General features: G+C 43.8%; 1 protein-coding gene across 8 annotated transcripts in view; it reads right to left on the bottom strand.

Moving 5' to 3' along the window:
* The window catches only part of rgs7bpa (regulator of G protein signaling 7 binding protein a), a 176,468-nt gene that overhangs the window by 16,054 nt on the left and 132,897 nt on the right, over positions 1-27,517 (bottom strand). For 5 of the 8 annotated variants that reach the window (XM_038791021.1, XM_038791027.1, XM_038791023.1 and 2 more), the window contains exons 3-4: positions 25,227-25,357; positions 3,293-3,586 (exon numbers count right to left, since the gene is read on the bottom strand). In XM_038791021.1, coding sequence (XP_038646949.1) covers positions 3,293-3,586; positions 25,227-25,357 — 425 coding nt within the window. The remainder of the gene's footprint in view (positions 1-3,292; positions 3,587-25,226; positions 25,358-27,517) is intronic. The other 3 variants (XM_038791024.1, XM_038791025.1, XM_038791026.1) reach the window with 2 other exon arrangements.

The following is a 27,517-nucleotide window of genomic DNA, read 5'->3' as shown; positions in this document are numbered from 1 at the left end:
AAACTAAACACTAGTTTGCTGTGGTATTGTTTACAATGTGTATACCACATGTTAGGGGGGATGTGAAGGCTTTGGAGAAAATACATTTTCTGCAATGATTGAAGAGATAAGAGATTATAGTCACATGGATAGGTTGGAGAAACCTAGGTGGTCTTCCAAAGAGCAGAGAAGGCTTAGAGGAGATTTGATTGAAGTTTTAAAATCATACAAGGTTTAGATAGAGTAAATAAAAAGCAACCTATTCCAACGCCTAAAGAGTTGTTAACTAGAATGCACCAATTTAAGGTGATTGACAAAATAACCAGAGATTTTAAAGCAATGAGTAGTTGTTATTTGGAATGCATTGCCTGAAAGGGTGAAATCACATTTCTAAATGGATAAATGCTTGAATAAGAAAAAGAAATGTATGGATATGGGAAAAGAGTAGGGATGTAGGAATAACAGGGTTGTTATTCCAGAGAGACAGCACAAACTGGATGGGCTGAATGGTTTCCCTCTATGCTATCCTCTTCCACGATTGTCAAGGAGAGGCGGTTAGACTGTCTCTTGTTGGAGATTGTCATTGTCTAGCACTTGTATGGCACAAATGTTACTTGCTACTTATTAGGCCAAGCCTGCATGTTGTACAGGTCTTGCTGCATGAGGACATGGTCCGTTATCATTTGTGGAGTTGAAATTGAACTAATCACTGTGATGTCATCAATGACCATTCCCATTTTGTACCTTCATAGAATCATAGAATCCCTATGATTCAGAAGAAGTCCATTTGACCCAGCGAGTCTGCACCAACCCTTTTGAACGACCACACGACCTAGGTCCATTCCCCGCCTTATTCCCGCAACCCTACCCTAAGGGGCAATTTAGCACACCAAACCACCTAACCTGCACATCTTTGGACTGTGGTAGGAAACCGGAGGAAACCCACACAGAAACGGGGAGAAATGTCACACAGTCACTCGAGGTCAGAATTGAACCCGGGTCCCCGGCGCTGTGAGGCAGCAGTGCTAACCACTGTGTCACTGTGCTGCCCATGATGCCAACTTATGATGGAGGGAAATCCATTGATGAATTAACTAAAAATGACTGGGCCTGGGACACTATCTTAAGGAAGTCGTGCAGTGATGCCTGGGGCTGAGATAATTGACTTCTCATAACTGCAACCATCTTCCTTTGTGCTATGTATGACTCCAACCAGTGGCAGTTTCCCCCTGATTCAACTGACTCCAATTTTGCTGGAGATCCTTCATGCCACTCAGTCAAATGCTGCCCTGATGTTAAGGGTAGTCACTCTCACATCATTTCTGGAATTCAACTTGCTTATGTTTGGCAAAAGGTTATAATGAGGTTTGGAAATGAGTGATCCTGACGGAGCCCAAACTGAGCATAGGCGAGCATGAGAAAATGCCACTCCATAGCACTGTCGATCATAACTTCCAACACTTTGCTGATGATGGAGAGTAGACTGATGGGATAATTGTGGGGGCTCTAGGAGGAGGCTAAGATGGATCATGTACCTATGCTGTTCACCTCACATACATGTGATAGTCTGTTTAACATTTTAAATGCTTGCTGGATACAAATTAAAATTTGTTATGAAGGGATTTGCCAGGATAGATGTGGGAAAGCAGCTTCCACTTTTAGGGAGGCCAAAACCTGAAGAAACAAATATTTAATCATAGAATTTACAGTGCAGAAGGAGGCCATTCAGTCCATCGAGTTTGCACCAGCCCTTGGAAAGAGCACCCCACTTAAGCCCCACGCCTCCACCCTGCCCCCTTTATCTCCGTAACCCAGTAACCCCACCCACCCTTTTTGGACACTAAGGGCAATTTAGAATGGCCAATCCACCTAACCTGCATATCTTTGGACTGTGGGAGGAAACCGGAGCACCCGGAGGAAACCCATGCACACACGGGGAGAACGTGCAGACTCCGCACAGACAGTGACCCAGCAGGGAATCGAATCTGGGACCCTGGAACTGTGAAGCAACTGTGCTACCGGGCGCCCAATAAGTTAATAAATCTAATAAGGAATCCAGGAAAAACATTTTTATCCAACGAGTATTTAAATGTTAAACATACCATCACCTGCACATCTTGCAGACTTATCTTTTTGGAGGAAAAACCCACAGCCGTTCAATTTGTGTGAACAATCACAATAATGCACTACAAACTCTACCGGCATGGCTTGGGATTATTCAGCCTATTCATACCAATGAAGGAGCAGGTTTATTTATTGCTATTAATGGGGTATGATGGGCATGAACATTGTGAACTGGCAATGGGGATAAATCTCAATCGAAAGTTACATTCCCAGAGACAGCCTCATCTGCTGATAGCACACAAGGAAAAATCTGGTGCGTGTTGGATATGTTTTCTGACCATTTAAGTTTATTTTACTTAATGTATTTAACATCTGCTTTATAATAATCATCTGTAGAAACATTTCAATCAGTTTCCAAATGTTATACAGTATAATAGGATACAAATATACTTAACTGTCTGCCGAGAACATTCAGCACTTAACTGAGGGGAAAACAGTAATGCTGATTGTCATGGGCAATGCTGTTGCAGTTTTTGAAGAAAATCTGATTATTTGCTTGAAAGTCCTTTTATAAATCCTGTTTTCATTGATGGGAACAATAGTAGTGACTGACTGCAAATTTGACAGTGGAATTTAACCCTGACTTTTGTATTCTGCTCTGATGGAATTAAACGGTTCCTTTTGTCAGCTTTGCCGATGAGCCATAGTCTCCAATGGCTGATTATTTACATCCAGCAGTTCTCAACCATGTTATATGTTACGCTGTTCCAATTCAAGTGAAAACTGGCAATCTGCCAGTCTCATCCTGTAGTCTATGTTCCGCTTCTTACCTAAACCATACTGTGGCACGAAAATCATAAGGTCACAGATATAGGTTGAGAGCGGTAGATTTAGAACTGAGATGAGGAGGAATTACTGACCATGGGGTGGTGAATTTGTGGAACCCGCTGCCCCACAGTGTGGTGGAATCTGAGTCAATAAATGGTTCCAAGGAGATAAATATATTTCTGATAAAAATTTGTTGGAGGATATGGGGAACAGGTAGGGAGGTGGATTTGAGACCAGGAAGGGATCAGCCATGATCTGATTGAATGGCAGAATAAACTCGAAGGGCTGAATTGCCTGCTTCTGCTCCTAATTCCTATGTTCCTATCACAGTTGCTGGCAATACAGTTACCAAGCTTCTACTTTGAAGGATATATTAAAAAGAAAATTGATTTACAAATGATGAATAAGGAATTATACTTGCCTTGGTTCTTTAATGGTAAAGGCATTGTCTCCCTGAGTTTGCTAAGAAGATTTTTCATTTCTCGTATATCTCTGTAAAAAAATGAAAAATATAAATTATAGAAGAAATGGATCAACACAATTCTAATGGAGATGTTTACTAACCTTTCAGTATTTTCTATATCTGCAGAAACATGCCACGAACATGGTTGAAGATCTTGGAGAGGCGAAGTTGGTGGATCTTCTAAAATCGGAGCTTGGGAACTCTCTTCCTGTTTGCTGTCTATTACTTTAGGAGCTACCAAGGAATCTGATCCTTTAATATACAAAAAAAGAAAAAACTGCTGTGATCACAGTTGATAATCACCGTCAACTTTATTTGAATCACTATTATATAAGCACATGAAGATTTCAACAAATAAAGCTCAATAACAAAATTCTTTTCTATCTAAATGTACTGGGCTTAGGGTCAAAATCCTGGAACTCCCTCCTTAACAACATTATGGATGTACCTTCACCACATGGACTGCAGAAGTTCAATAAGGCAGCTCAACACCATCTTCTCAGAGACAATTAGGGATGGGCAATAAATACTGGTCTAGCCAGTGACGTCCACATCCCATGAATTAATTTTTTAAAAATCCACCTAAAAATCGAAGCTGGACCTTTCAAGAGAGAAGAACACGCGGAAGGTGGTAGACGTTTGGAACTCTTCTGCAAACAGCTATAGATACCGAAGCAATTGTCTATTTTAAATTTGAGATTAATGGATTTGTTCTCCAAAGCCATTAAGGGATGTGGGACAAAGACAGGTATACGGGGTAAGGTAGCAGGTTAGTCATGATCTTATTGAATGACAGAACTGGTAGCTTGAAAGAACAAGAGCAAAGAATACAACACAGGAACTTTTGCCCTCCAAGCCTATACCGGTGAAAGGAATGGGTAATCATTTGCAGAGTTCCTTCATCAAATGTTTACATTTTGTTAGGTTTTATTATGCTCTTGGCCTACGTCTTTTGGGTTTTGGAGTCTGTGAGGACTCTGCCAAAGACCGCTCCATCTGCAGCTGTGGAAGGATAGATATTGCAATTGAAACAAGAAGAAGTATGTGGGGCACCGACTGATGGAGGTGGGGGGAAGGGTCAGTAGGTTAGAAGAAGAAACGCTTTGAGCTGAGTCCCCACTTTCATGTCCTCATTCACTCCCTTGTCTCTCATGGCCCACCTGCATTTCTCCACTGTCAGTAAGCCGGAGAGCCTTTTAACTGCATATCAATGGAACACTGAATGACCAAGGCGAGGGTTTCATCAATCTTATTTTATGTGGCATTCAATATACAAGCCACTGGTAAGGACCTGCATGGATTTGTTTGACTTTCATGTTTGATGCTCCATGCAAGTGGCAATTCTTTCCAGTGGCAAAGACATAATCGTCAAGGGGCATCATTAAGGGCTGAAACATAAGGCCACTCTTACTTGAAATAGATTCCTTTATTCTCTCTGCAAGCATGCACAACACAGTTGGAAAGGCTGCTGATACATTGCATCTTAGTCTTTGTTGTTGCTTCAAAAGTCTCCTATTCATTGGCTGTCCCTATAGTTCAGAAAGCCCTCTTCCTGAAAGACGTGCTATTCGGTCATTTGGATATTCTGAATTCTCCCTCTGTGTACCCGAACAGGTGCTGGAATGTGGCGACTCGGGGCTTTTCACAGCAACTTCATTGCAGTGTTAATGTAAGCCTACTTGTGACAATAACGATTATTATTATAATACAGACTCTCCACTGCTCCTCCAGTCTTGCTCATTTGTGAAGTGTCAGACACCAAGTAAAAACCCAACTATCTAACCAGTCTCACCAGAGTGCAAGCATCTGAGATGGTTTGCATTCGTCCTGTGATGGTGTATCCTCAGAGGGATTGACGTCCCCCGAGGAGTCCTTTCCGTCTTCCTGGATCACCTCCAGCAAGGTGCTTGAAGGCCCAGTAGGAAATTGAAGGCATGAATTCGAGCTTCCAGCAAAATTGTATGAAGTAAACTTTATTCACATGATTCTTTTTCACTGGCTGCTTACATTCATTAAACATGAATGAATGTTGGATGCTATGTGGTTGTCTGTTATTTAGGTCTGTTACCAGGTAGCTGGCAGACTCCCAACTCCAATGGCTGAGAATTTGTTTATCTCCACAACCTCCTCTACTGCTGCCAGTATGGAGCTGGTTGGAGTGCCAACTCTGGTTCTCTAGCTATACCTTGTGTTTCGTACTCTCTTCTTTTGCAAGGAGAGAATCATAGAATCCACAGTGCCGAAGGAGGCCACTCGGCCCATCGAGTCTGCACCGGTCCCCGGAAAGAGCACCACACCCAAGCCCACACTTCCACCCCATCCCCACAATCCCAGAGAGAAAGAAGAGATCTATAAGTGAGAATAATGGAATGTATTGAACAGATGAATTGACATTTTTGATGGTGACTCTGAGGGAAAGATATGGCACTGCATTAAGATGATTGTGAGTGTTCGGAGCGGATGGACTGATGAGAATGTGAGAAAATGCATGGACAGTGAGGTGTGGGTACACCTCTAAAGAAAGACAGCATGAGGAGTGACATGAAACAAATCCATGCAGGTCCTTACCAATGGCTTGTATACTGAACCTGAGAAGACACATTAGGGTTAGGGTTAGTATGATGAGCCCAACAGGATATAGTTATCATTTTACTATACTTTCCTAGCCGATTAGGTCATTAAATTGCTTCTGACATTGTATACAGGAGCATTGCACCACATTTTTACTGCTTATCTCCTTAGCAACCTTCAGCCACGCCTTCTTGCTCCCTGTGAAAAGCTGGTTTCTCATTGGCAGAAAAGAATATCTCACTGCGGGTCCTTACATATCACGCCATCAGGTCTAGGGAGACATCGGTGAAGTTGACATGTTGGAACTCCACAACATCTGTTGCTTCCTCTGTTCCCCATTTACACCATCCATTAATTTTTAACTTTGCAGTGTCCTTTTAAATAGTTAGGCTGAAATTGACTCCTACTTGTCGTTACCACATCCACTCAGGCTAATTAGTCAGGAAACTCAGAAGTCAGGTGCAAATGGTGGCTGGTTCCCTGCTGGTCCGGTGATTAGGACTCACTGTTTTCATCATCGCTGCCCCAGTTCAATTTCTGCAGTCGATCAAGTGCAGTTCACAAAATAGCAAATAATGGCTGGATTATAAAGTCACTGACAGACACACTGCACTTCCGCATTCTCTGCATATGTTAAAATTTGTCCCTTAATCTCAGATAATAATTTTCAACGCCTGGTTAATAATTTCCCTCCTTCTACTAATTTCTGCACTTAATATATAATTTCCTTGCTTTTTGGTTTACCGTTTTCCATTTCGAATTTGATCTCCAGATATTTTTTCACTTACAGTTAATGATTTTCCATCATTTAATAATTTTTATACTTTTTAAAATAAGTATATTTATTAGGATTTTTTGCAAACAGTGCAACTAAATTACGAAAGAAATACATCACAGTAAGCAAGGAAACAATGGCTCAACATGCATGAATACAGAGGGGAAGAGGAGAACAACATTGTCACTGGCTCAATACAAACATTAAACATAGCTACATGCCTCAATAAGCCCCACCGGAAACCATGAGAAAAACAGGCGGAAGCCATGAAAACATAGTAAAATGGTGCACACCCTGCCACAACACATCAGCTCGCAATTACCACGAGTGTTCAGGATAATTTTCCGCACCATGTTTGGGCGCACACCAATTTATATTTCCCTCAACTCTAGAAGCACCAATGACGCATCATAGCCTCATCTCCTGAGATACCAGACCCGTCTGCACCCATGCAGGGACCAATCTGATTGTTTAGTCACACCCCTACAAAAGAAAATAAATAAATTGCACAAAGTCTCCAATTCTAAAAGCAGGTTACATACATACCACACAATGCAACATAACCCTAATCTCAGGCCCAGTATAGAATCAACATCATTCCATATGTTTGTACATAGAGGACCGGCAATGTGTTCGGATTATGATCAAACCTCCAAGGCCTCCCAAGAAAAACAGAGAGGAAGAAGTGCTAGAGCTACCAGACGTAAACTACAAGATATCAAAGGATTACGACTCCACCCTGGTTCCATATTTCTGTGGCGCATGCTGATCACCCATTAATGAGGAAGCGAACAAGCTGCTCGTTCTACCAAAATAGTATCCTACTCCTCAGGGGGCAACAGGCTATCAACCAAAATACAGGACTCAGCTCAACCCTCGGCCCTGGTGCACCAAGGAAGTAATACCCAACCTCTCAGTCCCTAATAAATGCCTTTAAAAAGGGACCTCCCATGCCCCAAGGAGTAACAGATTTTTCTCTTGCATAGAAATAACTAAATTCCATTATTGCATGAAAGCTTATGCTCTAACGCCATTTTGAAGGAAGGAATTTGAGACAGGTTTGATAAAAATTCACATGATACCGTTACTTACAATAATTTGTGAACTTCTCATTTCTTTATCTTTGTGTCTTTTTAAAAGGCAATTTCACAATTTCCTGGCATCTGCTCCATGTGTGAGTGTCTCTCCTTCTCCTCCCACTAGAAGCACTACACCATAGGATGATCCACTATATTGTTATCAACCCAGCTGATGTTACAACTGGACAAGTCAGATCTCAGGATGGAAGGTGGCTGATAGATCCTGGGCGGGATGCTCCGCCTCGCCGTGCCACATTTCTGCCTCACTCCACCAGAGGGATTCTCCATTACGCCGGCCGGTAAATGGGGTTTCCCATTGTGGGGCTGCCCCACACAGTCAGAAAACCCCCAGGCTGCCGGCAAAATGGAGCAATCCAACGCCGGAGAATCGCGCGCCCTAACTTTTAATTTTTGTTTAGAAATATCAGTGGCGGCTACTGATCAGACTCACAATAGTCTGCTGCTGAATGTTTAACAAAATAATAAATATTTATTAAACAAGTAAAGATGAATTGTATTACACTCCTCCTTCGCCCCAACTACACCTTTACAGATATATACAGATTTGTAAGTATAACACGAGTTACTAAGTCTATCTTATACTCTAATGTTTACAGCAAGTACAACCCCCTGTAAACCAATAGGCGATCTGTGGTTAAACACACCACACTCTAAAACAAAGTAACAGATGCCACCCAAAGCAACTTCTATGGATTTTACATCAACTCCCCCAGACACTTGTCACACTGTGAGCCAACTGGTCTCACAGAAGCTCTGTCTTTTAACTTGGGATCTATTCTCCACTCTCTAAGAACGCACTTTGGAATTTCATCCCAAACTATTCTTTCAGTTGGACATCTTCAACATGGATCCACCTCCACAGTTTCAATATCTCTTTCTGATGTTTCTCTCCCCTGCATCACCATTTGCAGTCAAGCTTCACCTTCCATGCACATTCTCAGATACTCAGCCATACCAGCACAACACGACTGCTTCACATGCCCACAGTAAGGACTCACCAACCTTTGGCTGTGTTCTAAGATCTTCTGGCTCCTCACATGTCCACTTCATCTTTATTCTGCTATCTACAACTTTCTCTCTTCAGTCTGGAGCCTTATCCTCTGCTCCTTACCTTAACTTCACTGCACAGGACCTGGTCAGATTCCTGTTCTTGTCCGTTGACTGAAGTGCCTTCCTGGGACTTTATTTTTGCCCCACTCCCTGATTTCTAGGACTTTTTCCTGTTCTTTTGGAAATCTACTTTCTGCAATAGTATCTCCTGTGTCCAGCTCCTCCTGGCACCTGCTTCCAACTGAGCTAAAACATTTCTGTTTCTACCTGTCCCTCTGGGCCTCCTGTGGAAAGGCAATAGCAGATTTATTTTTTAAATTTTTGTATTTCTTTAACTTCCCTAAGCCACTGACCCCCTTCGAGAGGACAGCTCTCCACTTCAAGAGTAGTAAAACCTCATTAAAATACAGGTATGCAAACTCAACCCTCAGGTTTACAGGCAACTTGTTAAAGTTAAACCAAAACTCAGGTTCTCCCTTTCTTGCTATAGAAATATAAATTAGATTTAAAGCGACAGCATATTCCTAACACCCAAAACACAAATATAACTTACTTAAAAACCATCTCTATTTTCTAATACCTTTTCCCTTGAAAGAATGAAAGCTTCACAACAGTGAAGATTTCTTCAGAATGGCCTTACACCTACAACACACAAACGTACCATCATAAACTTCTAACAAGCAGCTTATTACATACTTTTGTTAGGGAATAGAGATAGTTATATTTACATATGTAGTTCTTATGAATATATTTTAGTTTTAAGTTATATTCTTTAATTGTGGGTTAAAAGGTGAAACCTGGGTCTGGCATTATTTTAGAGTGGAGACAGCTGCTCTAGTTTGTATACCTGCATTTTAATGAGGTTTTACAGCCCTTGAAGTAGTTTAGGGAAGTTAAAAAAACCAAGTGTGAGGTGATGCATTTTAGAGGATCAATCTAGGTATGAATTATACTGTAAATGGCAGAATCCTTAGGAACATTAACATGCAGAGGGATCTGGGCGTGCAGGCCCACAGTTCCCGAAAAGTGGCAACACAGGTGGCCAAGGTGATTAAGAAGGCATATGGCAAGCTTGCCTTCATCAGCTGGGGCATAGAGTACAAGAGTTGGGAAATCATGTTGCAGCTATATAAAACCTTGGTTAGGCCGCATTTGCAGTATTTGATTTTAATTTTTGATTTTATTTAGTTATTGTCACATGTACTGAAGTACAGTGAAAAGCAATTTTCTGCTGCCAAGGAAACAATATGTGCACAGTAGACAGTTCACCACATTATCAGAAGGACATGGAAGTTTTGGAGAGAGTGCATGAGGATGTTGCCTGGTCTCGAGGATGTTGGCTCTAAGGAGAGGTTTAATAAACTAGGATTGTTTTCACTGGAAAAACGGAGGCTGAGGGGAGACCTAATAGAGGTTTACAAAATTATGAGAGGCACAGACAGGGTGAATAGTCAGAGGCTTTTTCCAAGGATGGAGGTGTCAATTACAAGGAGGAACAGGTTCAAGGTGCGAGGGGGAAAGTTTAAGGGGGGTGTGCAGGGTAAGCTTTTCACACAGAGAGTGGTGGGTGCTCTGCCAGAGGATGTGGTGGAAACATTTAAGAGGCATCTGGGTGGGTACATGAATTGGGAGGAAATAGAGGGATACGGACCGAGTAAGGGCACAAAGTTTTTTTAAAAATTAGGGCATTATGATCGGCACAGGCTTGGAGGGCCGAAGGGCCTCCTGTGCTGTACTTTTCTTTGTTCTTTGTTCTAGAGAAAGAAAACTGTGCTTTTGTTTCACAACAGGGGTTTAGAGAGGGGAACCTATGGGACCGAACAGCAGTTTGTCGTTCAGTTAGTGATTATGCCTCAAGGTGAAGGGAACAGTTTAAATCTCTCTAACTGGGCATACTAGCAAATTGCTGAGGAAAATAAGTCTAAGAAGCTGAGATGAGTTGCTCTAAAGTTAAAGTATCAGTGAATGTCGAGTAAGTTCTAGAACTTGGAGATACCAAGTTGTCAGTAGTCTACTGGGACGGAGAATTGCAAGCAGCAAGTCCTGAAGGAAAAGAAGAAAGGTCCTAAGAAGACCTTTAAGTTAAGTCAAAGGAAAAGATCAGGAATAATGGAAAGTGTCCTGTTCAGTGAGGTTAAGAGTAAGGAGCAGAAGAAGATTTCAAGTTTAAAGTGAGAAAGCTGCAGGAAGCAGACTAAAAGCAAGTAGGCTCGTGAGAATCCAGAAGATCCAAAAAGACAGTCATAGATCTGTAACTCCTTACTTTGGACCTGTAATGCAGTGGTGTTCTGTTGGCTGAATATCTGAAGGTGTGACAAAGCTTTGACAAAGAGTCATCGGACACGAAAAGTTAGCTCTTTTCTCTCCCTACAGATGCTGCCAGACCTGCTGAGATTTTCCAGCATTTTCTCTTTAGTTTCAGATTCTAGCATCCGCAGTAATTTGCTTTTATACCTGAAGGTGTATGTGGCGGCAAAGCTTGAGTTCACATGGAGATCCTGTGCAGAGGAAATTTGGAAGGAGAGATACACCTGGAGTATTATATTCAGTTTTGGTCTCCTTACTTGAGAAAGGACGTACTGGTGCTGGAGGGTGTGCAGAGGAGATTCACTAGGTAAATCCCAGATCTGAAGGGGTTGGATTACGAGGAGAGGTTGAGTAGACTGGGACTGTACTTGTTGGAATTTAGAAGGATGCGGGGGGGAATCTAGTAAAAAAATATATAAAATTATGAAGGGAATAGATAGGATAGATGCGGGCAGGTTATTTCCACCGGCGGGTGAAAGCAGAACCAGGGGGCATAGCCTCAAAATAAGGGGAAGTAGATTTAGGACTGAGGTTAGGAGGAACATCTTCACCCAAAGGCTTGTGAATCTATGGAATTCCTTGCCCAGTGAAGCAGTTGAGGCTCCTTCATAAAATATTTTCAAGATAAAGATAGTTTTTTTAAGAATAAAGGGGTTAAGGGTTATGGTGTTCGGGCCGGAAAGTGGAGCTCAGTCCACAAAAGATCAGCCATGATCTCATTGAATGGCGGAGCAGGCTCGAAGGACCAGATGGCCTACTCCTGCTCCTAGTTCTTATGTTCTAAAACCCTGGAGGTGGACCCTTGTCGAAGATGTCCGTGAGAAAGTATTGCTTGGGAGAAGATTCCAAACGGAAGTACTTTGTGCGTTGATATTTGAAATCCTTGTGTCGAAGACAAGAGTTTCAGTGAGATCAGTCAGCTCATCGTGTGACAAGAGCCTTAGGGGGAGTTGATGAGAGATCCATAGCATCTGCTTGGGGGGGTTATCTGTCAGATCACGGGTCACCTATTGGTTTACTGGACTGTGTAATTATTGTAAATATCAGAGTATACGTTGGATTTTGTAACTGGTGTATGTATCTGTTAAGGTATGTGGGTGAAGATGTAGTATATAGTTAATCTTTTCTTGTTTAATACATGTTTTATTCTTTTGCTAGAGGATTGTCAGTGGACTCTGACTTTGTTAGTATTCGCTCTTCACGTTTCTAAACTAAAAATAAAACTTATCAGACCTAGTTCCATCCTAAATTCTAGCTTGTCCAGCAGTAACACAAGCTGGGATTACAACATTATACAAACACATTGTTCATCTTGCTTCACAACTACACACATCATATTGTACCATTACAGAAATGTACCTAGACAAAGTCAATAAAGGTAACTATATGAGCAGAATTTGTACATAATAGCATTATCAAAACTCAACCCTTGCATTTCTTTTTCCTTGAACTCAGCAAGCCGCAGTCCAATAATTTGCTGTAGGCGCAATTCGATCTTCAAGTTCATTTTCTGAACTCATATGTGGTGTTCCGACATCCTAGGCTAGAGCACGGTTAATTCCATACCGTCCCCCCCCCCCCCCCCCCCCCCCCCCCCGTCCCCGTCCCCCCCCCCCTCGCCCCTCCCTTGACCCGGAATCGCTACATAAGTAAATTAACCAATAAATCCTTTAAGGTTTTCGAGATCTTTGGCCCTAGACTACTTCAATGACTTACAGGTACCAGATTTATAAATAAAAACAACAACTGCTTATATATAACAAGAAAAAAGTTAAAACATGCAATAATTAAACTAGAATAACGGCCTGCTAATCTATTACTTTCCACTTTTGACCGTCCAACCCTCTATCCAAACACTCAGAAGGCAGAGGCACACAGAGGAAGGGAAAGGGGTGAAATAATAGGGGATTAAAATATGGGAGAAAGAGAGATGTGTTCTTATTGCTGATGTTGAAGTCTTTGTAGTTGGCTATCTTCTCAGGTCACGGAGTGTTGAATCACCAGTTGAACTGAATCCTCTGGCATATGAATTTAGTCGTAACTCAGAATTATCTGCCTCACTGAGGTAAGATTACAGTTCTCCAATTATCCGATTTTAAAAGGAGTTCTTTCAAATTACACCGCCTGCAGCTGGTGTTGGTCTGAATCTTCCTGCAGGTTTAACTAGATGTGGTGAGAGAGAGAAAGTACTTTTCTTCAGGACTTTAGAAAGGTCATCAAGAGAGAGAGGGAAATGAAAACCACTGCTCTCCAAGCCTCTTAATCAAAAGTGAAACAAAAGGGAAAATGCTGGAAAATCTCAGCAAGTCTGGCAGCATCTGTAGGGAGAGAAAGGGGAAAACGTTTCGAGTCCGATGACTCTTTGTCAAAGCTAACAGACAAAGTGGGAAATATTTATACTGTGGAGTGAGAATGAAAGATGAGTCATAGCCACAGAAACCCAGGGAAACCGGGTGCTAATGGCCACAGATACCAAGGGGAAAGAGTGTTAATGGCAGTCCCCAGAGAGGACAAAAGATGTGAAAGGTCAAACGGCAGGGAAACTAACATCAGAGGATGAACTGTAGGTTTGGGGGAACGGGTAGGGGGAAGCAAAGAGGGGCTGTTTAGCACACTGGGCTAAATCGCTGGCTTTGAAAGCAGACCAAGGCAGGCCAGCAGCACGGTTCAATTCCCGTAACAGCCTCCCCGAACAGGTGCCGGAATGTGGCGATTAGGGGCTTTTCACAGTAACTTCATTGAAGCCTACTCGTGACAATAAGCGATTTTTCATTTCATTTTCATTTCATTTCCCCTTCCCCTTCCCCTCCCGCCACACCAAAATTACCTTGCTTTATCTTCTCAAATTCAACATAGGTCTGCCCAGGCTGTTTCTTTACATTCTTTCTCTCTGTTCGCTTCAGGAACCAACTCATGTGCACTAAGAATAGTCTTTTTTACTGCATCATAATCTATAAAGGATTATGCATCTTCTGACAGTGATGCATAAACCTCATGAGCTCTATTTACCAATCTGCTCTGTCAGAGAAATGTCCAGATTTCTTTTGGGCCTTTAATTTGCTTAGCTACCTTTTTAAACAAAATCAAGGATAACTCTCCATACCTTTCCTCAACCTTTGGGAGGGCTTGCACAAATTTAAATATCTCCCCACTGGGCTTGGGACTGGTGGTGTTTTCTCTCATCATCAAAATCTTATTTAGCATCTGATGCCTATTTTTAAAATTCCAGCCTTTAAAAGCAGTATTCCCTTTTTTCTTCCTTCTTTCTTTCCTTTGTCTCTCTTACTTTATCTGTCTCCCTTTCCTCCCTTGATAACATTTTTTCTGGAGATCAGGGGCGGAATTCTCCGACCCCCCGCAGGGTCGAGGAATCGGCCAGGGCCAGCGTAAATCCCGCCCCCGCCGGGGCCGGAATTCTCCGCCACCCGGGAATCGGCGGGAGCGGGATTCACGCCCCGCCGATCGGCGTGCCCCCCCGCGGCGATTCTCCGGCCCACGATGGGCTGAAGTCCCGCCGCTGACAGGACAATCCCGCCGGTGTGGTTTAAACCACCTCTGGTGCCGGCGGAATTGGCAGCGCGAGCGGGCCCCCGGGGTCCCGGGGGGGGGCATGGGGCGATTGGACCCCGGGGGTGCCCCCACGGTGGCCTGGCCCGTGATCGGGCCCACCAATCGGCGGGTGGGCCGGTGCCGTGGGGGCACTCTTTTTCATCCACCGCTGCCATGGCCTCCACCATGGCGGAGGCGGACGAGACCCCCACCTACCGCACATGCGCTGGTGGTGACATCAGCGGCCACTGACGCACCAGCTCATGCACGGACCGGCGAAGGCCTTTCGGCCAGCCCCGCGCCGGGCGGCGTAGCGCCAAAGGCCGTTGGCACCGGTTTTGGCGCCATCGGCGTAGCGGAAACCACTCCAGCACGGGCCTAGCCCCTAAAGGTGCGAAGAAATCCGCACCTTTGGGGAGGCCCGACGCCGGAGTGGTTAGCGCCACTTCGCTACACCGGGACCCCCCGCCCCGCCAGGTAGGGGAGAATCCCGGCCCAGGTTTTCCCATTTCTAAGTCTCTTTCTTTTTCAAGTTTTCTCATCTCTCTTTCTTTTTCTTTTGCCTCCAATCCAATTCAAGTTATTTTCATTTGCAACTGAAACTTAGTCAATTCAATTGACTTACCCCCTGGAAAACACGGTCCCTCTGGAATCCCTTCCAATTTCAAATATTCTGCTATTATGGCCGGGATTCTCCCCAACGGCCTTTGGCGCCCGCCGCCTGGGCTGGCTGAAAGGCCTTCGCCGGTCCGCGCATGCGCCGGTGCGTCAGCGGCCTCTGATGTCACCACCGGCGCATGCGCGGTAGGGGGGTCTCTTCCGCCTCTACCTGTCAGCGGCGGGACTTCGGCCCATCGCGGGCCGGAGAATCGCCACGGGGGGCACGCCGGTCGGCGTGGGGGGCACGCCGATCGGCGGGGCGTGATTCCCACTCCCGTCGATTTCCAGGTGGCGGAGAATTCTGGCCACGGCGGTGGCAGGATTTACCCCGGCCCCGGGCGATACTACGACCCTGCAGGGGGTCGGAGAATTCCGTCCTATATGTCCGCTTTCCTCACCCCCGATGGGTAATTCAAAATCCAAGTTATGAGGCAATTCCATGAGCTTAATCTTGATTACTTTTTGTAAACCAGTCAGGGTTAAATTTTCGATCTGTAAAAAAGTCTTAGCAGCTTCCAAAGAGATTTAAAATGCCGACCCATATATCTCACAGCAAGTCCAATTCCAATGTCCAGTACCTCAGTACATCCATGTTCTCGTTTGTTAAGGATTCTCAGATCCCTCCAATGTTCAAGGATTTCCTATCCTAGAAGAGATCGCACCTTATTATGATAAATCCTGGACCAGCCCCCACATTTGTTATGACCACAGCAGTTGTTATTTGCTGAGTGAGCCAGATAATTTTTATTCATTCAAGCACGGTGCTTCACTGGCTAGGCCAGAACTTACTGCCCATCCCTAATTGCCCCTGAGCCTAGAATTCCAGGAACTCTGTTAGGATTCATAAAATTAAAAGATTTATTATAAAAGAAAAAAAAATTAAACTAAAATTAAACAGTTAGAAAAGATCTCACCAACCCCCCCCCCCCCCCACTCACTCATCAGTTCTAAACTCCCTTTGAAATTCAACAACTGAAAAGCCAAGCCCCAACCTATCTTATTTTTGACCTACTTACCTGTAAATCCAACCTCACCAAAACCTCATGAGCCTAACACCTATACCCTATTATCTCTTTAGTTATCATGGACAAACTCTCCAGCAATCTTCCCCAGTTTAGTAACCAAAGACATGTACACATGCACTCACAAAGATTTCTTTACAAAATACCACCATAATCCCCAAAAATATTTTTAAAAATAACACTGATCATCACAATATCTTTCACTTTCTTTTTTTTAATCTCCCTTTTGGGTTCAGATTGCACCATTTAAAAAAAATATATTTTTATTGAAAAATTTTGAATTTATACAACAACAACGATTATACGTGATAAATAAGTTCCTTTGGCTGCTATTATCGTGAATGTGTTAGCCTATTCATTAGCAACAATGACACAGTTGAGTTACAGGCACTAATTTTAGTAGAACACATACACTTGTATAAAAAGACTTGCATTTACATAGTGCCCTTCGCAACCTCAAGATATCCCCAAGCACTTCACAGTCAATTAAGTACTTTTGAAATGTAGTCATTGTTGTAAGCTAGGACACACAGAAGCCAATTTGAGCACAGCAAAATTCCATAAAAAGCAATATGATATGACCTGTTTTATATATCTTTTTACTGACATTAATTGAGGCATAAAAATTGATCAGGACGAATCTTTTGCTCATGATAGTGCTATGGGATCTATTACCGAACAATCATCTGAAATATAGCACCATACACGGACATGTACTCCGCATGTATATTTACTTCACAAACCTTATGTAACGAATGAATTAAAGTACCCGCAAGATGAAAATACACATTGTATTACAATTTTACCAACGTGCCCACAAAAGGGTGAAGTGCACTTGCATATATACTATGCAATTAAGCATTTGAGATAAATGCCCAATTATGGTGTCTATTGCTCATTTTGTACGTACTGTTTTGAAATGTAATTGAACCCAAAGGATTCCCATTTATCTACAGGTGGATAGTGGCCAAATATTGTGGACAACGTTGGCATAAAAGGAATAATGCTTTCTTTAAAATAGTGGACAGTGTTAGAAAACAAAGTTAGTTTTAGGGGGTTTATATTTGTCTTGGCAAACCCTGTAATAAGGCATAAGAAATAAGTGTGTTGAATGTTTTTGTGGAAGGAAGGGTAAACCCCAGAGTTGGATTCATGCTGGACATAGGTGTTTGTATGTGTGGGGGTTGGTTAATTTCCAACAATGATTATACTGTGTTTTTAAAGGATTGCAGTGTGAAAAGTAAATGAAAGCCTAGAGAAGGATAAGCCATTGCTCATCAACAGAGGGCGATTTTCCAAAGCGAAGGGATTTCCTTTAGGTTTAGCTGAATTCATTGGCAGTTGGAGATAGGTAGTGAGGGAGAAGGCAGCTCTCGCAGCTCTGCTAGAAGTAGTTGGCTTTAAAAGGCTAAGGAGGCAACATATCTCTGAGCCTTGCTAGAAGAAAAGCCATGCTATAAAGTCATGGTTAAGAAAACAAATGTCAGAAATCTAAAATACAGCTCGTTAAGGAAACTAGAGGACTGAAGGGAAGTGTCCAAGTAGTCTGGAGTTAAGTGAACAGAGACCAAGGTATGGTTCAGAAGAATTCAAGGAAGAGTAAAAAAAGTATTCCGAGTTCAAGAGGCAATTGCAGTATCTAGATTTAAAGTGTGAGAACAGTCTTCAAAGGTAACGCTGAGTCTGATGCCATTTTAATACAGTCTGAGATTCGAGATTTAAAGCAATTGTGAGCAGTTTGCACAGCAGTCAAGACAGAGAAATCCTAAAGGGATCGGTGGAAAATCTTGGATTAATCCACTGTTAAAAGAGGAACAGAAGCTTTGTTTAAAAGTGCTTTTTGGAAAACCTGGTCGGGGTTTTGGAATGCAAGTCACTAAAAGAAAACATTTTTTTAAAAATCTGATCATGGGACGTTGGTGCCACAGCCTGCGTCAGCATTTATTGCCCATTCCTAATTGCCCTTGAGGGGCAGTTAAGAGCCAACCACATTGCCGTGGATCTGGTGTCACGTGGCACCTATGCTAGCCCCTCAACGGTGGCGGAATTGGTCCAGGTGTGGCGCCAGTTTTTCTGTCATAAAAGTCCAAGGATTCTGCGTTGGTGTCCACACTTAGTCTCAGAAACGGAGAATCCCACCCACAGTCTTTTGAGCCAGGGATCCATTCTGGGATCTTCCCGCCCAGTTACAACATCAATTGGAAACGTAACAACAAGAGGTATTGCACAGGAATGTACTCACTCTCAAGTATCATTCAACGCCATCGCATTTGTAAATGAAGGGCACGGATCAATGAAGCATGACCAATTGTTTACTTTGAGTAAACATTTTAAGAACAATGATATCGTTTTAAAAATAGTGAATGTGATCATTCCTGAAGTAGAACCATTTTTGCACATTACATAACACCACAAAATCCAATAGAAGACCAGTGTCGGGGTGGGGCAAATTTTAATCTCCAAGTTGGATTTTTATAAAATTTCAAATCCAAAGCCCACATGTCCAGGATTTTACACCTATATTCTCTTCCCCATGCTCCAGACATGTGGCACAATGAATATCATTGCCACTGCCTGTGCAGATCTAGGCAACATAGAATATTATATAGTGTTAATATTCATTGCTGTGTACACCTAAACTAAGGGAGAATGAGGGATAGTGGGGAATCAGCAGCAAATATAAATTGTAGACTACAAATTGCTTCAAAATTGAACTAAACCTGATCAAGTAAGGTTGTGTGCAGCTTTATTTGCTTCACTAGTTTTTCGGTTAGTAAAATGAAAGAAACAACTTGACTCTTTGTTTAGTCCTATTTTTAATTATTATTGTTTTATTCCTTCTTTCCTGGGACATGGATGTACTTAGCAAGGACAGTCTTTGCAGCCCATCACTAATTGCCTTTGTACTGAGTGGCAGTGTAGCAAAGGCTGAGCAGTGTTCAGCTTGGGCATCATTGCTTCTGTTTGTTTTTAGTGCATCAGTGCAGAAAACTAAGGTTTAAAAGGGCACTTAGGATGCAGAAACACTTCTACCAAATATCTACAGAAGCAGCTGATAGCTTTGAACCAACCACCTCTGCATTCCTGGAAAAAGGGTGTAAGTCTTGCGCCAGGCAGCTGGTAAAATTCCCCAATAACCTCTAAGGGTAAAGTCCAGCTTTTATAAAGACATTGATGGGAAGAGAAATTTAAGTAAGATCTTGAAGAACTGGATACCCACATCTGTAAACCTTATTTTCTATATCCTTATCCTCTTCCTCTTCATAACAGAGGAATTAAGGAAATACACACCTTCAGCCAGAAACCTATTAGGGACTTTTAGCCCCCAAAACAGGCAGGCTGGGGTTGAGTGAGATGTTAACATTTTAAAAGAGCCTAATCTGCATTCAAGTACCCACTTCTAAATGTAATGGAGGCAAGACAGGAGCAGGAACTAATTTGCTCCAAGGAGGCATGTTGATACTTTAAATATTTTAATGATACTGAAACATGTTACTCAGGTTTAACCCTGGTCAGTTGGGTTTCCCATGTCTCAGAAATCCTTCAAGCATTGAAGAGAAAGTAGGTGTATTTACAACACTGCTTTGGGCCAGGATTACCGGAAGTGCTTCACCACACTCCAGACCCTCCTCAACTATAGTAATAAATTTCCGTCCTGATCCAGGCTAAGTCGAAGATATTAGGCACATGTCTCTCCAATGGGACAAAGGCGACATACAGAGATGTCTTGGAGTTTTCAATTTTTTGGCCCCATACATTCCAAACTTTTCAAACAAAACAATGCAATGCAGAACCACCAGCCACAGCAACAAAATTAACCTTTACATCCTCAAAATATTCAGTCAGTTCCTTGGTCCAAAATCTATTTAAGATCAGGGTCGTGTACACCGCAATGGGAACATGGGTTACCCTCAGAGGTACTCAAAGTGTGCAGTGAGTCCAGGTCTTATGAGGTCATAACATCCAACAGAGCCAGGTTGATGAGGAACTTAAGTCAGTCAAGAGAAATGCACAACATGCCAATTATGCACAACCAACATGAAAGAACATCCCCAGAGGTCAACAATAGAGTGGAACACCAGGATAAAAACCAATACACCAACAACATATCTATGAATTAAGGCTAGTCAAGGGCAAAACACATCTCCAGAAGGTTGCACTGTAACAAGATCTGGAAGAGTTGTCAAATCACCAAACCCATATATGGGTGGGGATTCTCCCCTACCCGGCGGGGCGGGGGGTCCCGGCGTGATGGAGTGACGTGAACCACTCCGGCGTCGGGCCGCCCCAAAGGTGCGGTCTCCGCACCTTTAGAGGCCAAGCCCTAACATTGAGGGGCTAGGCCCGCGCCAAAGTGGTTGGCGCTCCGCCGGCTGGCGGGAACGGCCTTTGGTGCTACGCCAGCTGGGGCCGAAGGGACTTCGCTGGCCGCGCATGCGCCGGAGCGTCAGCGGCTGCTGACGTCATTCCCGTGCATGCGCAGGGGAGGGGGTTGCTTCCGCCATCGTGATGACCATGGTGAAGGCGGAAGGAAAAGAGTGCCCCCATGGCACAGACCCGCCCGCCGATCGGTGGGCCCCGATCACGGTCCAGGCCACCGTGGGGGCATCCCCTGGGGCCAGATTGCCCCGTGCCCCCCCCCCCCCCAGGACCCCGGAGCCCTCTCGCCCCGCCGGTAAGGTAGGTGGTTTGATCCACGCCGGCAGGGCCAGCATGACAGTGGCGGGACTTCGGCCCATCACGGGCTGGAGAATCGCCGGGGGGGGGGGGGGGGCGCGGCACCGACCGGTGCGGCGCAATTCCCGCCCCCGCCGAATCTCCGGTGCCGGAAACTTCGGGACACGGCGGGGGCGGGATTGACGCCGGCCCCCGGCGAGTCTCCGACCCAGCGGGGGGTTGGAGAATCCCGCCCCTGGACTCCAAGATTTCCAAACTTGTAAATGTTACAATGATTATTTGTGTACTCATAAAGCTTACAACCCCTATCTCTGTGCAACTAAGTTTGCTATCAATCCGTATCTATGTGTATCACTTGTAACATACACAGTTTATCTTTGTAAAAAATTGGGATGTTGTCATATAGCTTTGAGAGTGATGTCCCTTTAAGAAGCTCAAATGCAGATGAGCCAGGTACCTGAATGTCATCATGTGACCTGGAGCCTCTGTCTCCCTCTGCTCTGTAGTCGCCTCGACAACAGGACATGTCCTTAAATTGCTCTATCGTTTGTACTGACTTAGCTTTTAATGAACCTTACCAGAGATCCTCAAGCAATGGAACTCGGACCTCATGTACCTCATTTATGCAGCATGTGGCACAGTGGTTAGCACTACTGCTTCACAGTGCCAGGGACCCCGGTTCAATTCTAGCTTTGGGTGACTGTGTGGACCTTGTACATTGTCCGTGTCTGCACGGGTTTCCTCTGCGTGTACCGGTTGCCTCCCACGGTCCAAAGATGTGAAGGTTAAGTAGTCCAGCCATGCTAAAATTGCCCCTTAGTGTCCAAAGGTGTGGTTAGGTAGTGTTACAGGGATCGCGGGAGGTGGGCCCAGGAAGGGTCCTCTTTCAGAGGATTGGTGCTGACTCAATGGACCAAATGACCTCCTTATATATAGGGATTCTATGGATTTTATGGATTCTATGCACAAGGATATTACTGCAAGCCTGTTCTTCTGAGTCTGTCCAAAACTCTAGACAAAAAGTCAAAGTTTCTTCAAGCTTTAGGGGCATAGGGGCATATGCTCTTCAAGCATAGGGGCAGCAGGGTAGCATGGTGGTTAGCATAAATGCTTCACAGCTCCAGGGTCCCAGGTTTGATTCCCGGCTGGGTCACTGTCTGTGTGGAGTCTGCACGTCCTCCACCTGTGTGCGTGGGTTTCCTCCGGGTGCTCCGGTTTCCTCCCACAGTCCAAAGATGTGCGGGTTAGGTGGATTGGCCATGCTAAATTGCCCGTAGTGTCCTAATAAAAGTAAGGTTAAGGGGGGGGTTGTTGGGTTACGGGTATAGGGTGGATATGTGGGTTTGAGTAGGGTGATCATGGCTCGGCACAACATTGAGGGCCGAAGGGCCTGTTCTGTGCTGTACTGTTCTACGTTCTATGTTCTATGTACTCTAAAATATTCTAACTGTCTGTTCAATGCAGCATCTGCCTCAAGAATACTTAAATATTGATGGTTGTTTAGGAGGTTCTATTAGGAGTAAAGTTTCTGGACATTATGCGGAAAAGTTAAGACAGATCACCCTCCAGCACTTACATCCAGCGGGATAAGCCTCTGATGGTCTCACAAATTGATCCATTCAACCTGAAGATCTCAAAAGAGATATGGCTGCAGACCAGCAGTACAACACAAGGTGAAAGTTTGCTACTTGCAGAGACAAGAAGGGTGTGTGATAAAGGATGAAGGCGGGGTTCAGCGATGATACCTCTTAAAACTGAATCGTCAGCATGCACTAGAGTAGCTTTACATAAATTATTTTATTAAGGATTGAGATGAATTATAGGACTGAGTAATCATTATTAACCATTAAACATGTATTTTTAGGACATAGCAGTAATAAGTAATCAAATGGGATTTAGGATAGCTAACTTGACCAAAAGGACATTACTTCTGACATCTTGGGCGGGATTCTCTGACCACCCCCCACCCCCCCACCCCACCCCCGCTGGGTAGGAGAATCACCAGGGCTCAGCGTGAATCCGGCCCCCGCCGTCCTCCAAATTCTCCCGCCCCCCCAGAAAATCGGCCCGGTGTGAGTCGCGCCACTCGCCTCGGAGAATGGCGGGGACCGGCGCGTCTCAATGGGCCCTGGGGCTCCCCAAATTCTCAGGCCCGCGATGGGCCGAAGTCCCGCCCGTTCTTTGCCAGTCCCACCGGCGTAAATTGGAGTAGGTCCCTTACTGACGGGACCTGATGGTGCGGGCGGCCTCCGGGGTTCTTGGGCGGGGGGGCGTGGGGGGATCTGGCTCCGGGCGGTGCCCCCACGGTGGCCTGGCCCGCGATCGGGGCCCACCAATCCGCCGGTGGGCCTGTGCCGTGGAGGGGTCTCTATCCTTCCGCACCAGTGGCTGTACCGGTCCGCCATTCCCGGTGCGGAAGCGAATCCCTCTGTGCATGCGCGGGGATGACGCCAGCACACGCTGGCGCTCCCGTGCATATGCCAACTCGCGCCGGCCGGCGAAGGCCCTTCGGCGCCGGTTGGCGTGCCAGCAAGCCCCTTTCCAGCCAGCCGGCGGGGCGCAAACCACTCTGGGGCGGGTCTAGCCCCTGAATTAAATTAAAGCTTGATTAAATAAGCCATCTTTGTCCAGGTTGTCATGTTTGTTCCTCTCTGTACTGAGTTGAGCCGCAGAGAATGACCCCCACGTGGAAGCTGACTCAATACATAGTCTTGAAACCGCTCCTACAAAGGAAAGTTTATTTTAAAAGGACACTTCAATTAACCCAATACAAATTAGCAAAACTCAAGTGGTTTTAAGTCAGAGTTGGTAAATTTAAGGCATAACTGCTTCACATCTCAGTGCGTAATTAAGCCACAAGAGACTGTACTCACCTTGAACTGGTATTCATAAACGACCCAGATAATGTACAAGAAATAGAAGTTGTAGTGCCCCCAGGGATTTTAACTATAGAAACATTAAGTTTAGCATGATCAGGAACATAATTATACTTAAGACTATGAGCCAGTTTGATAAGTTTAAAAAGTTAAAATTCAAAGGGATGAGGGAAGTATTGAAACAAATGTGCTGGGAGGAGGATGCTGATGAATAATTCTCTAGAAGACAAATATAACACTTTAAAGACACAAGAGGAAGGACATATACTTTCCTAAGCCAATCAAACTAAACAAATATATCTTGATATCAACTTTATTGATCACCTAAACTGTGTGTCCATCCTTTATCAAACATGGTGCAAACAATATGCATTATTTTGTTTCTCTTAACTTCTAATAATCTGCAAGTTTTCTATGCTCTGAAAAAAACAACTCAATTTGGTGTCATCTGCAAATTTCAATACTGCTTCCTCAATTTTGCATTTAAAGGAAGTGTCCCTAATGCGGCCCCTGTGGAACATTACTCATCACACCATTGCATTCTGAGAAAGTTTAGTTTACTTCCTCATCCTTTGCAAAATATTACATATCATGGGCTGGAGTTGAAGTGAGAACAGGGTGCTTGATCCCTGGAAGAAAAGTCAGCCAGCAGCAATGCACCTGGAAGAGGCCCACCCCACAACTATAAAGCACCACTGCAGGCTAACATTGGTGTCAGTGGGACTTCCACACATCAATGGGAGGAAGTCCCGCCCATTACAGTTGACAGTCAATCTGACTGGATGGAAGCTCCAGCAGTCCCGGCAGCCCCAGAACTCAGTAGTGGTCACTGCTGAGACTGCAAGGAGGAGCACGAAGAGTGGTGGCTGTTGGAGACTTGTAAGCCTTGGAAAAGTGACGGGCTGGCACGCCAGAGAGGTGCTGTTAAATTCCCCCATTTTCCTAGTTGGATAACTGCTCCCAAGCTCTTACCTTTCCATTATTCTTCAAATCTTCATTGAGAGCCACCTGGAGCATACCGTGTGGTTCCACTTTTCCGTCCATTCCCATTTGTATGCAATATATTACTTTGATGCTTTCTCCATTCTTTCATGTCCTTACTCACCTACACTCCCTCCACTTCTCAACTCCCTACCATTTCCAGCAGCAGAGTTCATGTAGAAACTTTCATATAGATAATTACACAACAGTTTAAAGAGTCACATCATTTTGAGTGACTACAGTTACACCCGGAATGTCCACTCTTGCAGTTTTATTGATCCTAATGACAAGTAGACTGTAAGAAAATACAGAAAGCATTAATACCTTTCCGATGAAGCTGAAGGGACCCTAGTAGACAGACCGATTTCAACATTTCTGTTGTGTACATTTCCAGACAGCACTGAAGCTGGATGTAAAGTCTGCAGATTTCTGGATGGATTTCCCCATCTTCAGCGCTGAAGAACATAACATTAGCAGTACATACCTTGAATAAATGTTAATTTCAAAAGGCATACAATATGAAATAGTATTAATGGAAAAAAGAAACATCTGTTGTGTTTCCAATTCCTTCTTTACATGTTCAAAAGAAATATTTTGAATGTTGCTTGGCCGTAACTCTCTTCTGCTGTAGTTTGACTGGGCCTTGAAAACAGGCAAATAATATTATTTGAAAATCTGCTTTTTGGGGAGATATAATTTGACAATTTCATAACAGCAATATTAAAAAATAAAACAATAGAACCATTGAGAACCAAAGAACGGTTACAGTGCAGAAATAGGCCATTCAGCCCATTGTCTCTGCACCGGTCATAAAGGAGAGGAAAGAAATGAGCCGCTCATTTTAATCCCACTTTCCAGCACGTGGTTTATAGCCTTGCAAGTTACAGCACTTTAGATGCAGATCCTGGTACCTTTTTTTAAAATAAATTTAGAGTACCCAATTCATTTTTTCCAATTAAGGGGCAATTTAGCATGGCCAATCCACCTACCCTGCACATCTTTGGGTTGTGGGGGTGAGACCCACGCAAACACGGGGAGAATGTGCAAACTCCACACGGACAGTGACCCAGAGCTGGAATCGAGCCTGGGACCTCGGCGCCGTGAGGCATTAGGGCTAACCCACTGCGCCACCGTGCTGCCCTGATCCTGGTACCTTTTGAATGAGTTGCGCAGTTCAGTCTCAACCACCAACTTAGGCAGTGAATTCCAGACATCCACCCTCTGGACAAAAAAGTATTTCCTCATGTCCCCTCTAATCCTTCTGATAATCAATTTAAATCAATGGCCCACTAGTAATTGGCCCTTCAGGAAGGGAAAACAAGTCTTTCCTGTCTATCCTGTATGGGCCTCTCATATTTTTGTACATCTCAATTAGGTCACCCATTAGCCTCTTCTGTTCCAAGGAAAATAACCTTAGCCAATCCAATCTCTCCACATAGCTGCAATTTTCAAGCCCTGGCAACATTCCTGTAAATCGCTGCACTCTCTCCAGAGCAATTATGTCCTTCCTGTAATGTGATGGCCAGAACTGTACACAAAACTCCAGCTGTGGTCTGACCAGCGTTTATATAGTTCCATCATTACATCCCTGCTTTTGTATTCACTACCTTGGTCAATAAAGGAAAGCTTTCCATATGCTGACCTTGTCCACTTGCCCTGTCAGTTAAAGACTCTCACCTCCTCTACAGCCCTCTCAATATTTTCCTGTTTTTTTGAGTATTCCCTTGCTTTGTTTGCCATTCCCAAATGCATTACCTCACACTTTTCCAGATTGAATTCCATTTACCACTTCCCTGCCCGCTCATATAATTTTGGAGTTGACATCTATCCTTCATTATCAACTACACGGCCATTTTTTGTGCCATCTACAAATTTCCCAATCATGACCCCCACATTTAAGTCTAAATCATTCATATATACAACAAACAGCAGGAGCCCAACACTAAGCCCTGTGGGACATCACTGGAAACTGTTTCTCATTTGCAAAAACATCCATTAACCATTACCCCCTGTATCCCATGCTATTTCACTTTCATGACCAGTCTGCCATGTAGGATCATGTCAAATGCCTTACTGAAATGTAGACAACATCCACTAAACTACCCTCATCAGTCCTCCTGGTTAATTACTCATAACATTCTACTAAATTAGTAAGACACAATCTCCCCCGAACAAAACTATGCTGCTTATCTCTGATCAATCTAAGCATATGCTCTCTCACATAATTGTTGCCAATAATTTTTGTTTGCCCACCACCGAAGTCAAACTGACTGGCCAATAGTTTTCTGGCCTATTCCTCGTACCATTTTAAAATAATGGTACAATATTCGCAGAGCTCCAATTTTTTGGGACCTCACCTGTATCTAGTGAGGATTGAAAAATGATCCTCAGATCATTTTCATATTTTAGACATTTTCATATCTCAGATTTCTTGTCTCCTTTGTTTCATAACAAAACAGAACCTATGGCACAATAATCAGCAATCATTTAGTAAGTCAAACAAAGGAAAGTTGCTGACTTCAATATATTTTCTGTTTTTATTGTCTATGGATAATGTTTAAAATATAAACATTATAAATATTACACTTGGATATCGTATAAACTCAAATTTTCTA

This window comes from Scyliorhinus canicula, chromosome 3, assembly GCF_902713615.1.
Source record: "Scyliorhinus canicula chromosome 3, sScyCan1.1, whole genome shotgun sequence".
NCBI classification, from domain to species: Eukaryota; Metazoa; Chordata; class Chondrichthyes; order Carcharhiniformes; family Scyliorhinidae; genus Scyliorhinus; species Scyliorhinus canicula.
This window is presented reverse-complemented; position numbering and strand designations above follow the sequence as displayed.